A 12,477-nucleotide genomic window follows, 5' to 3' on the forward strand; every position below is an offset into this window, starting at 1 on the left:
TTTTAAGCAAGTAATTTTTGTTTTAAAAATATTTATAAAATAAATAAATATCGACTTTCCAAAGTTCTAGCTGTGGTGTAAGAATGGCAAAAGAGCACATACTTATTTTAAATCCGAACACGACTACAATCATAAATCAAAGGAAATTAAATATTAAAAACGTTCAAAAGTTTCCACGCGCTCTCTAAATTTAAAATGAATGTAAAGTAGATAATTCGAATTTGAGAAATTTGAGCCATTCTTCTCACAAAGAAAGAAATTTAATTTAATAGTGTCGACATATGTGCTTGTCGTTTCCAGATTTGAAATGGTATTTTCATATTTCCAAGACTTGGCCGGATTTTTACTCCTGCAGTTTTAACGTGGGGTTGTTAAAAGGCTTTTTAATTGAATTGTCACTTGATAACTAAACGTTTTATTAATACACCATGTATTAAAATAATAATGTTATATCAATGCACTTAGTCTTATGACAACTGATAATAAAACAAGTCAACTACACAAGTACAGGAAGTAACTAAATATGTGTAGTGTCATTTGAATAGGGGATATCTACATCACATTTTTTTTTTAGGAAATCAAATGATGTTACTATTTAAAAAGAACGTATTCCTTTTCTCAAAATTCTATGTTTAAAAATAATTAATAACTATTAATTTTGATGATCTCCATTTGTTCCGCATCAATTGTAAATATACGCTTTTGTTATGTTTAGCGTTATTTAATTTGAATGTTTGATTTAAATACATTTCAGTGGAGTGATAAAAAATAGAGCGAGTTATATAAATTTTTATTAGAATTATTTTAGATGCTATCAAAATTTAACAAAGCAGATATTTTAGGTTAAAATAACAAAATAATACTAAGCAAAAGTAAAAATTGGCTCAAACTCTTATTTTATTTATGTCATCTAATCACGCGTGTTTTCGATTTTCTTCGAGTTTGGTTGTGCCTCGGAACCACTACTTGGATTTTCAATTAATAATGCTTTGTACCATTGCAGCTCTCCCAAATTGGACCATTCAACCCAAAGGTTGTTAATTTCAATTATTTCAAAATAAAGGATGTCTTTTTCTTCTTTTATAAATTGTCATAGGTTTTTTAACGGGTTCTCAAATTTATAGGTTTTATAACAATTTAATTCGACCGTGTATCTACCCCGAACCTGTTTTTTTAGTGATAATTAATCTTTTCAATTTACGATACACTTTTTATAATATTCTTCCAAACTTTTAATATCTTTTATAGTGTGCCAAAATTTTAATTTTAATGTCCCCTTTTAAAACGAACACAATTTTTTCCAATATATATTAATAATATTAAGAGCATTTTGTTTTAGTTTAGGCTGATCAAAATATGCAGTTTAACCAATTTGAACAAATGGATCCACGACTAAAAAAATCCACTTTTTATATATTATCTGAAGTAATGTTAGTATACAACAATATAAATATAATGTGTTAGAGCATCCACGTAACGCATTTAATTATTGGCTCCTAGTATTAAGTTGGTAACATAATTCACGTAAATGTAATGGCTTCCTTCCAGAAAAGTCGCTATTATGACTATTAAAATACTTAAAACCAAAAAGTTCGAAGTTACACTAGAAGCAAAATAAATCCACTAATTGTCTTTGGGAAGTAAAGTAGAGTGGACGTGTTAAAAGGGCCTTTTAAGGGAAACAAATGGCCACTTAGTGAACCGACCACAAACAGCAGTGCCAATGCCGTCGTATATGAGAACGATAGCATGAACTGTGTGAAATCCTTTTAATCCTAAAATGATGACGCCTTTGCTGTATTTTATGAGCTTGCTTTTAAATCTATATTTTCGTTTCGAGCAGTAAATTTAATCCAAAAATGAATTGAAGAAACTTGACTCACTCTGTAGAAAGAAAAAAATTCGATATTCTCATAATATATCATTTTTCAATATGAGAAAACCCTAAAACAGAGAACTACAGTCCTGCACGAAAAAGATCGAGATCGGAAGAAGAGATATGTGTTTTAGGAAGGTCGCATTATAGATTCCGGCCAAGTTTTTGAATTCAATTTTCGCGTCGTAATCTGCACTCGGTATTGGTCAGCCGCATTTTAAATTCAATTGTTTATCCCCCGAGATAGATATTCCGGGCTTTAGTCGTGGGGGTATATGGAAATCCGGGACCGACTTTGATATTTGAAATCAAAACTAACACCTGGGTCTGCAGCCAGACCCGTCCGATGTGCCCGCTGATGCTACTTTTTGAAGATATTAGCAAGTGTACAACTTTCGTGTACTGGGTGATGTTTCAATTATTACAAAAACTTATATTATGATGACAACACACTATTTTTGTTAATAGTTCTACACTTACTTGTCATGATAATGAAAGATGAATGTTAAGAAAAATAATGCTGTTGATTGCTGTACAGACTGAAGTGGAACGGGAATTTTTCGAAAAAGTTCTGGGCATTTGGAGGCTACAGTTCTAAGGGTACAATGTAACAAAAAAGACGTCTATTTATAGGACCAAAGAAAGTTTACATATCCGCCAAAAACAGAACTATAACCCAAAAATATAAAAGCGAAGTAAAATCATAAGGAGGAGAAATGAAAATTTAGTCGGTTATAAAAGTTTAGGGCGAATAAAATGTTTTCATGATTTCCGACAATAAATCCACCAAAGTAGTCCAATATAAAGACGTTCGGCATACGGGTCTCGGGGTCTTTCTTGTATTATTCAGGTACAGGTCTGTATATGCCCAAATATAAAATATTGCACGACTGCGCCAATCATAAAATCTAACTGCTTTACATGCCACCGAATCTCAACGAGATTTCTTACAGTTCCATCAACGATTGTATATTATTGTCGAGGCTCGGCTCAGCTCAGATGAAAACATAATACTCAATATTCATTCTTAACATTTTATGGATCACGGAGGTGTATGTCTATATGATGTTTTTTCTTTACCCGCTGCTTTATTTAGCTTTCCTTCACCTCACCATTTTATGACTTTAAAGGTAACAACTTATTTTAATAAATGAAAATGTCAAGCAAAACTGGTTCTCTCTCTATCTAGTTATTAATTTTTACTATCAGCCCTTTAAGTGAATTGGCAAAGATACTTCTACAACATAAATCATATTTAAGTCGAATGCGCACGGACATCGTTATAATTAATTTTAATAAGAGCACAGCAGTTGATTGCAAATAATTGATAAGCCATTAATTAAATGATATCAACGAGTAGAACAAATCGGATTACAAAGTCTCCATTACATTAGTAGTATTTGTGTACGCAACTAATAACACAAAAGGGGCCTTCTATTAAATTAGAGCCCTCATAGATGTTAAATCACCATTCCGCGTCTCTGGGGCGCAACAGCGACAACAGAGGCCATATTCATTCATTCGCCTAACACCCCCTCTTTAGCGAACTGTCACTACAAACTTTTTAAACTTCATAACCAAATAAATTTTATCATTTATTCGAGAACGATTTTTTTTGTTCGCGCCTCGTGATTCAATTATCTCGGCCATTAATCAAGTGATATTATTTTTATGCGCGCATTTCTCTTAACGAAATTTATCCCCAAATGGGAACTTTCCCCTACTTTCTTTCAATAAGTCGCTTATTGGAATCATTTGAAATCAAACGCTGTTTCGATGTAAATTTTTTTCGAGCGCTTTGTCGGATCGGATTTTTTCATTTACAATAACTTTTTTTATGTTATTTGTGTCCTTGCCAATTAAGAAGTAATTCTCATAAAATAGAATTAATTAGTAAAAATAATCCTAAAAAAAAATTAATTCGAAAGAGCCAATATATCACTCAATGCATAAGGATGGTTAAAGAATGACACAACAATACCGCATTTATAGCTGCAGTAAAACGTTGGAAAATAAAGAACCGTGTAGTTTTTTTTTTAAAGAAATCGAATATGTTCCATAAAACCAAATAACGACTTAATAAGGGGTGTGATAATTTTTTTAGTGCGCTATAAAATTACGGACTTGGAAGAGGAATACGTTTATTACTAATAAACTTGATATAAACGGGTTGGTTAAGGCTTATATAATATATAATTTTGTTAAAATTTAAGCAGTCTCATGTGCATCTTGGGGATACTAATTTAATGTATGAATATATTTAAAAATAATAATATTATGCTTTCGTTTATTTCTCACAAGTCCGGCCCAGACCCAAAAGATTAAAACGTACAAGAATACATGCATATTGCATATTCCACCTGAATGGGAATAAAAGTTTACACTCTAGAGACACGCTTTACACACCATCTATTGTGTTAGTTACAACTAACGAGACCTCTTAAGGTGAATTACAGGACACTTTAATATAGATGAATATAAAGTTCATTTTTGGATAGGGAATACAGGAATAAATAGACTTTATGAATAAATAGGGTTTGTTGCTATATAATATTAAAATATTGGTTTTGATTCGTTCTGTAATGTAACTGAAAATTAATTTTGTTGTTCGCCATTTTTTGGTGACAATTATTTAAATGTTAATTAATAATTTTTGATGATGATCCACAAGGTTTTGCTCATAAAAGTCATAAATAGAATTATTGAGAAATATTTACTTATAAAATGATTTTTAACAATAAAAGCAATTTTACTCTAACAATCTTTTTGATTGGTTTTTCTTAATAAATTAGCAATATTTTGGGTTTTAAGCACATTATATGCGTTCTCCAAAGTTTCTTTTGAAGGAATTCGATTTCTTGTTAAAATCCAGGTATTTTGTGAGTTAAATACTAAAATTTGGACGCAGGACCAAACGACGGCATAAGAATCAAAATCTGTTTTTAAAATCCAGTAAGGCGCTGCAAACCTCACTAAAAGAAAAAAAAATTAACAAGAATACCTTTTAAAATTTCAATGCTTGATTACCAGGCAATGAAGGAAATACTACAGAAAGCTTGGCAACTGTAGGTGATTCAACAAAAGTAGCTATTCCAGTAATTGAGAGGTGATTTTTTAATCTAAAAATATTACAAATTTCTTAATAAAATTCAAAATGACATAAATACGTCATAATGTTCTACTTACAAGCCATTTCTTAGCTCATTTTTTATTTTAACTGTGCCATTTTCACCCGCACCATAGGTGGCAGTGACGCATTCTCCATCAAATTCAAATACAGCAAAGTACCTAGCATATTCATACCACTCTCCTAAATACTAAAAAAAACGTCGTCAAACTTAAATAAATAGTAAATGTGTTAAAAAGTAACTGTAAACTCAATGATTCAACATCATTTTAAATAATGATTGGTTTTACCTGGGTTGCATTAAAATCTTGCATAGGTTGTACATTAGTAGGGCACTTTCCTAAACTCAATACTTGCCCTGAGGAAAAATGCAAGAAAAGTAACGGAAAAATAAAAAATATCATGGTTTGTATGTGACTTAACCAATTTATGTTTATGGTCTAACGTTACGAATGAATGCCACCAGCTACTCTGTCGCATTAAATATTTTATTATTGTGAATACTAGTAGATATGTTGGTAATAAGCAGGTACCAATCTTATGTACATTTTGTAATGCGTGTAGGTAATTAAAAAAGGTTAAAACATTTACTATAATAAATTAAAATAACAGGATTATCATAACTAGTTTTTTAATAAGTTGTGTTCTTCAATAATATTGTTATTTAATGGATTACTTGAATGATGAATTTATTGATGGAATATCATAAGTGAATACGTAAAAAAAGCTATTTCAAGAGACAATAAATGGGTAATAATTTTACAAAAAAAATTTTTTTTGATAAAAAATACTAAGTGTATCTTAAAAAACTAGTTTAATTATTGAATACGTTGCACAACCATCTAATAAAAAAAGTATTATGAACATCTTAAAGCCTAAAGGAAAGTTTTGGTCGCAAGTTCATCAGGCCATCTAAGGGCATTGCCTTTTCTGTAAACAAATCTTTATAAGAACCGTTTGACCTAACGTACTCATCTGTTGATACTGGTCTGTATTCTGTGTAACTTTATATTGCCTTCTTGACAGCTCATTTCTTTTCGGTTTACCTGGGCGATTAAAAAAGTTGCAATAATAGTCATTAAATCCACCAACTAAAAAGTAAACTATATATTCAAGTTTAGGGTAAAGATTTAATCCACTATACTGCCATATCATATACACAGATGTTATAAAAAATAATATTGATCCTATAGGGATTTGAAAAATATGTGCAATTTTTCATAATAAATCAAGGGGATTGAATATTTTTTTTAAAATAATTGTATAAAATGCCTAAAAGATAAAAATTTAACCCTTTTTCTTAGGAAAAACCGCATATAATACATTTAATTTACCGAATAATACAAAAAAACGTTAACTTGAACTTTTGAACACGTTCAGGTAATGTGATGTTCGGAAAAAGAAGTCAAAGTACCGGTACTTTAGCTATATAAAGGCTGGACCGAAGTGAATGAGTAACAAAATCTCTTCAACGATGAATCGGTTATATTTAATAATTTCGGTTGTGGTTTGTGCGGTGCGGGCGCAGATTCCTGGGTTCGGGTTTTGTCCTGATTACCTGCCAATGCCCCATTTCGACATGAACAGGTTCTTAGGGAAGTGGTACGAAGCTGAGCGCTATTTTCAGTTTTCCGAAGTCGCAGCCAGATGTGTCGTAGCTGATTATGCTGTGGGACCTAATGGGAAAATTTATATTTCGAATGAGGTTACCAATAGATTGTAAGTAATCTAATTAAATATTGATTTTTTTTTTATATTGATTGACTACAACAAAATATGTTAAATTGAAACACTTGTGATTTTGACATTTTCATTTGTGTAACACTACGTCACTAAGTACTCGAATCGAACAAAATTAACATTTTACCTGTGAAAATATCTATTGCTGTAAATCTTTCAAAAAATAAAAGCAACCATGTTTTCAGTACTGGTGTTAAGCGGGTAATAGGTGGCAACATGGACTTAACAGGCAAAAAAAATGAAGGAAGATTCGTAGTCAAATACGACACCATGCCATCATTAACTGCGACAACCATGAGCGTTTTAGATACTGATTATGATAACTACGCAGTTATGTGGAGTTGCAGCGGCTTAGGTCCAGTAAATGCCCGTGAGTTAATATTTTTTTAAAAATTCTTCAAAGTTTAATCAATTTTTTTTTCAGAAAGTGCTTGGCTAATGACCCGAGAAAGAATCCCAGATACCACCACACTTCAAAAAGCTTATGGTGTCCTTGACCGATACAAGATTAACCGAACATTCTTTGTAAAAACGGATCAAGAAGGTTGCGCAGTAGCGGCGTCCGACTTAAACGCAGCCTTAGGAATTGCTTCCACTTCAACTAATGTAGAACAAAATGCAGATGATCAAGAAAATGAAAAGAAAAGAACCTTAACGAGAGCCCAACCTATTGTTGATGTCCTTTTCAAGAAAAATGAAATAGTTGAAGCTAACTATATTTCTAAGGAAGAACAAAAAATTGAATCGAAACTAAAGGAAAATCAACCAGAAGAAGCCACTACAAAAGGTAGGTAGTACTCACAAATACAAACATTATAATGTAAAAATATTTTCAATAAAACTATATCGATTCCCCAATAGGAGATGAGCCGGCTTCAGAGGTAGAAACTTCTGAGAAATCAGAACTAACTGACATCACTACGCATGAAAACGATATCGGGAATTCTCGCACTGAGTCGGATAATTTAATAAGCGAAAACTTGGAAGCCACGAAACTGCCCGTCGAAAATAAACCGGTCAATGAAGATGAAGTTGTTACTAAAATTGTATAAATTCTTTTATCGTTAACGCAAGATGAAACAAGATAACAATAAGTATTTTTTCTAGAGGCCAAAAAAAAACATCTAACAGCAGTAATAATATAAGTGTTTGTGTTATCTGCTACATACGATAATAGGGTAAAAATAATTATTAATATTAACTGTGGATAGTACAACAATAGGTTTAGTTATAGATATGTTTTTAAGTATGCGGAAAAGCGTAAAATATGTTTTTTTTTCTATAATTTACAATAATTATTTATGATATGAATAAATAGTTACAAAATAAAAAAATTGTTTTTCTACTGATATTAAATGCAATTCCTAAAATTTCCAATTTATTATTCGAAATAGGTAAAAATAAAATATCATATAATAAAAAATTATATTATTATATTAAATAAAAGAGATATACACATTTACAAAATAAATATAACAAAAATCCATATTGAAAAATAGCATTATATGTATATAAAAGTTTACCTAAAAAAAACCAGGATTGGTATGTTCAATCACACATCTCTTACAATATTTCTTAACAGCCCTGTACCCTTCCAAAGAAATCTGGCAATCTTGTATATTTAATTGTTGTAAGCCCCTACAGTAATATGCCACATATTGAACACCACGATCAGTAACTAGTTCGCAATTTCTTAAGCTTAATTTTTTTAGGTTGGGACAACTTTCAGCGAGGGCTCTCAGCCCTGCATCGCTGACATCACATTTACCTACATCTAAAGCCCTTAATCTAGTACAAGATCTTGCCAGAACAGTTATTGCATCGTCTGAGACCGCTTCGCATCCCCTGGCGTTCAAGTAGCGCAATTTATAACATTTTTTTGCAATCACTTTTAGGCCTGCATCACTTACTTGGTCGCATTTCGCTACTGAAAGGTACCGTAGCGAAGGGCCCAGTTTTGCTAATTCGTACAGGCCGAAATCTGTTACGTTCGAACAGTCACTTACACTTAGTTCTCGAAGACCAGAGCAGAAACTCGGTAAGTATTTTATACCTCCATCTGAAAATAGAAATAAATTCCTATTATGTCTGTAATTTAAAAGCAACACGCTTAAACGAGTTATTTTAACCTGTTATTTGTATGCATCTCCTTAAATAAAGGTAACCCAGTTGAGGACAATTTTGCACAATAATCCACAGCCCGCCATCTTGGATTACCACACAATCTGTCAAATCTAAATACTGAAGCTGCATACGCCTAGTAACGTCTGGTATCGAGTTTACGCTTATACAGGAGATTTTAATGCAGCCTAAAAAAAGATTGGTGAAGCAATGGAACATGCCTTATTCCCAGATACACTTACCAGTCAAATCTAAATGTTGCAAATTACTACACCTTGTAGTAATCTCGAATAAAGCATTGTTAGTAATATTCGTACACCCCTGCAATTGTAAATAAGTCAACTCTGGACACCTTTTAGCTAGCAGCAACAACGTTTTATCAGATAAACTAGCTCCATTTGTAACATAAATCTTCTCGACACTAGGACAAGCACCTGTCCTCCCTTGCCCACATAGCTGCCTTAGCACCCCTTTTATCGCTCTATCGCCACTCACTTTTTCTCCGTCTATAGTGATCACTCTCCACAGACAAGGAGTCCAAACGAGATTATCAAACCGCCTACACACCTGTGCACAATTACTTAAATCTATACTGTTTAAAAAATTGAAGATTCTTAGCACCAAATCATCTGATAGCTTATCAAATGAGTTATTTAAATGTAACTTTTTTCCTTTATAAATGTTTTCATTATTCCATAAACTGGCGGTGAAGCTGGGTGCTATTAAAGTGGCATAGCCTTGATCCAAAACGGGACTAGATGGTCTGTTTTTGCCAAAATTTTCAAACAAATATCCGGACTCGGTTTGGGTCTGATTTTGAGATAAGTAATACTGAGAAGAATTTTCGCTGGGAGTTTTTTTGCTGTAATATTCATCATTTTCCCAGTACGGGGAGCCAAGGCATAAGGACGAAAGATCTATAGGCCCTTTGGCGTATTTTAAGCTTGTGGTTGCTAAAGAACTATGCTCAGATTTTTGTTCGTACTCTTGTTCTTCACTTAAGTAGGACTGCGATTGTTCATAATAGTTTTGCTACAAAAAAATATGTATTTATTTGTTAAAGAGAAAAATTATATAATCTTACCATGTACTCATACGGCACATCGGAACGTTGTTGGTGTCTCTTGGTCTGGCATGAAGTAGCTGATGTTGGATGTTTATTGGAAAAACTACACTCGTTTTGATGAGTGTATTTCTCATACTGGTACTTATTATTATTATCTCCTCCATCTGTAGACGAGTTGGTTTCGTCTGTGCTGCAGTTATTCGGTCCAAGACGGACTAGCGGACATGGTGCTGGTCTTCCTGAGAGTTGATTTGCCAGACTAGAGCTGTGGTTCATAACTTTGGTGTTTTACCTTAAATAATTCACCCTATTCACATATCATATATATCCATCAGCATTAAATTATTAATAAAAACCGTTTAAGTTCCCTGCTATCATCAATCATATTATTTTCTAGTACTTATTGTATTTTATTTGTAAGCACACCCCATTATATTGTGTCCTTCGAATAGATATTATCTTGTATTATGTGTCTAAATTCGTTTTATTCTTGTTAAAGTAATAAACAACTCGGTAAAAATGAAAAAGGTAAAGAATTTTGATCTAAAATACTTATTTTTGCTGCTACGTCATGCACAATTCGTGCTTTTATTACCTTACAGTTTTAAATTTCGAAAATGTGTTGGCTATTTTATGAATTTTTTGGGTTTTGCCACAATTTTAACGATCTACACATTTATCGGCTGGAGATTTGACTTTTATGCCAAAATACCTTTTAGTTGTATGTTTGTGGATGTCATTACTTATATTTCTAGGTAAGAAAGAAATTTCAAATATTGAAATAAGCTTACACTTTTTCACCTATATTTGGGTTTAAGCCATCTTTGCTTAGCAGTCATTCTGATTACCCAACAGCATTACAATAAGGATTGGGAAGAATTTCAAAACCTTCTTAGCCAAACTGAGCAAATGTTTAACAATATAAAAATCCGATTAGAAAAAAGCAAATCGTTTTATTTTAAATATGTACTAATGCATGTTGTTTTATTCACTGTTCATGGATATCAACAGTACCACTGGATAAAAAACCAGAAATATAGCCTTACATTATCTTATATAGGGTTCAGGTAAGAATTAAACAAATTATGATTTCTTTTTTCGTTTAATAATTCCACCAATTAATATTTTTTTAGAATAGTCCACTATTGGACCACCTTTACCGCTCTGATACTACACGAATGGAATGGATATTTATGCAAACGATACAACTATATTGACAAATACTTAAACTTAATGTTTTCTCAAAGAGTCATAGTGGTCCATCATTTAATAAAAGAACTGCATGTAGTGGAAGACATATATAGAAATCTGGCCAAAGTTACTCACAGTTTGAATTCTCTATTTGCGGTGCACATTTTCTTTTTAGTTTTTATTAGTATGATTGTTACATTAGAAGGGTTAACGTATTGCATTATTCTGTTTCTCAACATGCAATTAAGTATTCAGGCTCTTGCCTATGTGGTGCTATATTTTCTAAATATATTAGCAGTGGTGGTGTCCTATGAACACGTAAAAAAGGCCAAAAAGAAGGTTGTTAAGTCTTGTTTATTTATCCAAGAAAATATGGCACCCGGGCTCTTAAGAGGTGAAATTAAGATGCTAATAAAATACTTTAAAATTATTAAGCCAACAATAACCACTATTGGATTTTTTGAAATGGATTTAAAGCTGATATTTGTGTATGTTTCCTTTGTAGTAACCTATCTAATTATTATTTTACAGTTTAACATACGTTTTGATTATAGGTTGTAAAAATAAAGTACATAATGTTTAGAATGTAGTCACTCTTAACACAAAATATTCTCCATAAAAAATAAAATTATGCATTCATTAACGAACAGCACGCTTGGCAAATATTCTGATCAATTTAATATTTAACATGAGCACCCCGCTGTTACTACATTATTTAGATTTCACATGACGAAATCTTTTTCAACTTACTCATATCGTTCCAGTACCATCGGTCACATTAACCACACAGCACACATTTGGTCTCACCCATATGTAAAACATATTTTAAGCAAAAAAATAATTGTTTCATAAGTAGGATAAACTGGTAAATTGAAAAGTTCATCGACATGACTATAACATACCTTAACCTAACATTTGCTTATTGGCCTTAAGGAATCGTCTAAGGGCTTCAATAACATGTTTCTTTAGGTAGTGGTACTGTAAGAAAACAAGGGTACAATCGACTGGTTCAACCACCGAAAACACTATGAGCACACAAAAGATAATATGGTCGGAATTTCGTAAAAGTACTGACAGCACCGAATAGTTTGCTTTGTTAACATTGGGCCTCGATCTCTCTTTCTCCTTGTGGTACGAGACGAGGTACGACTCTCCTGGTCGCAATACGTCTTTGAATAGCCAAGTCCAATAACGGACAAGAATTTACAGGGGCGGACTTGAATGTGATTGTCAACATATTTAATAGTTGTTCTTTGGTAACTGATACAACAAAATAGTTTTTAAGAATTGTAGACATATAATTAATGAGAGAGTAAATACCCATATTATTTATTATTATAGTAAATTACAGAAAAG

General features: G+C 32.2%; 3 protein-coding genes and 1 long non-coding RNA gene across 5 annotated transcripts; 1 reads left to right on the top strand and 3 right to left on the bottom strand.

The window, feature by feature from the left end:
* Positions 1–4,570: 4,570 nt before the first annotated feature.
* LOC126749017 (apolipoprotein D-like) lies at positions 4,571–5,522 on the bottom strand. Its single transcript, XM_050458613.1, has 4 exons — positions 5,294–5,522; positions 5,063–5,193; positions 4,904–4,995; positions 4,571–4,848 (listed from the first exon to the last, which is right to left on the bottom strand). Exons 1-4 carry the CDS (start codon positions 5,405–5,407, stop codon positions 4,631–4,633), a joined length of 555 nt encoding a protein of 184 aa, XP_050314570.1. The 5' UTR covers positions 5,408–5,522; the 3' UTR covers positions 4,571–4,630.
* A 282-nt stretch (positions 5,523–5,804) lies between these two features.
* LOC126749018 (uncharacterized) lies at positions 5,805–7,010 on the bottom strand. The gene is made up of 2 exons (XR_007664858.1): positions 6,871–7,010; positions 5,805–6,679 (listed from the first exon to the last, which is right to left on the bottom strand). It is a non-coding gene; the product is annotated as an uncharacterized LOC126749018 (long non-coding RNA).
* LOC126749016 (apolipoprotein D-like) lies at positions 6,459–8,077 on the top strand. The gene is made up of 4 exons (XM_050458612.1): positions 6,459–6,722; positions 6,929–7,113; positions 7,168–7,530; positions 7,605–8,077. The coding sequence occupies exons 1-4, from the start codon at positions 6,478–6,480 to the stop codon at positions 7,793–7,795; spliced, it is 984 nt and encodes a 327-aa protein (XP_050314569.1). The 5' UTR covers positions 6,459–6,477; the 3' UTR covers positions 7,796–8,077.
* Positions 8,078–8,156: 79 nt separating this feature from the next.
* On the bottom strand, positions 8,157–12,294 carry LOC126748952 (F-box/LRR-repeat protein 7-like). Of its 2 annotated transcripts, none has more exons than XM_050458505.1 (5): positions 12,024–12,294; positions 9,949–10,222; positions 9,107–9,896; positions 8,873–9,052; positions 8,157–8,802 (listed from the first exon to the last, which is right to left on the bottom strand). In XM_050458505.1, exons 2-5 carry the CDS (start codon positions 10,204–10,206, stop codon positions 8,267–8,269), a joined length of 1,764 nt encoding a protein of 587 aa, XP_050314462.1. In that variant the 5' UTR covers positions 10,207–10,222; positions 12,024–12,294; the 3' UTR covers positions 8,157–8,266. The 2 variants fall into 2 exon arrangements, with proteins under 2 accessions (XP_050314462.1, XP_050314463.1); XM_050458506.1 differs by lacking the exon at positions 12,024–12,294 and adding an exon at positions 11,872–12,014.
* Between the last annotated feature and the right edge of the window lie 183 nt (positions 12,295–12,477).

The sequence above is a fragment of the Anthonomus grandis genome, chromosome 22, assembly GCF_022605725.1.
Source record: "Anthonomus grandis grandis chromosome 22, icAntGran1.3, whole genome shotgun sequence".
NCBI classification, from domain to species: Eukaryota; Metazoa; Arthropoda; class Insecta; order Coleoptera; family Curculionidae; genus Anthonomus; species Anthonomus grandis.

Excerpts from the sequence above, each read along its gene's own strand:
- LOC126749017 (XM_050458613.1), bottom strand. The coding sequence starts at position 5,407 with ATGATATTTTTTATTTTTCCGTTACTTTTCTTGCATTTTTCCTCAGGG. Across the intron at positions 5,194-5,293 it reads AAGATTTTAATGCAACCCAG|TATTTAGGAGAGTGGTATGA; the intron begins GTAAAACCAATC and ends CGTTTTTTTTAG. Across the intron at positions 4,849-4,903 it reads AGTATTTCCTTCATTGCCTG|TGAGGTTTGCAGCGCCTTAC; the intron begins GTAATCAAGCAT and ends TTTTTCTTTTAG.
- LOC126749016 (XM_050458612.1), top strand. The coding sequence starts at position 6,478 with ATGAATCGGTTATATTTAATAATTTCGGTTGTGGTTTGTGCGGTGCGG. Across the intron at positions 6,723-6,928 it reads AATGAGGTTACCAATAGATT|TACTGGTGTTAAGCGGGTAA; the intron begins GTAAGTAATCTA and ends CCATGTTTTCAG. Across the intron at positions 7,531-7,604 it reads AGAAGAAGCCACTACAAAAG|GAGATGAGCCGGCTTCAGAG; the intron begins GTAGGTAGTACT and ends ATTCCCCAATAG.
- LOC126748952 (XM_050458505.1), bottom strand. The coding sequence starts at position 10,206 with ATGAACCACAGCTCTAGTCTGGCAAATCAACTCTCAGGAAGACCAGCA. Across the intron at positions 9,053-9,106 it reads GCAACATTTAGATTTGACTG|GCTGCATTAAAATCTCCTGT; the intron begins GTAAGTGTATCT and ends ATCTTTTTTTAG. Across the intron at positions 8,803-8,872 it reads GAGATGCATACAAATAACAG|ATGGAGGTATAAAATACTTA; the intron begins GTTAAAATAACT and ends TTCTATTTTCAG.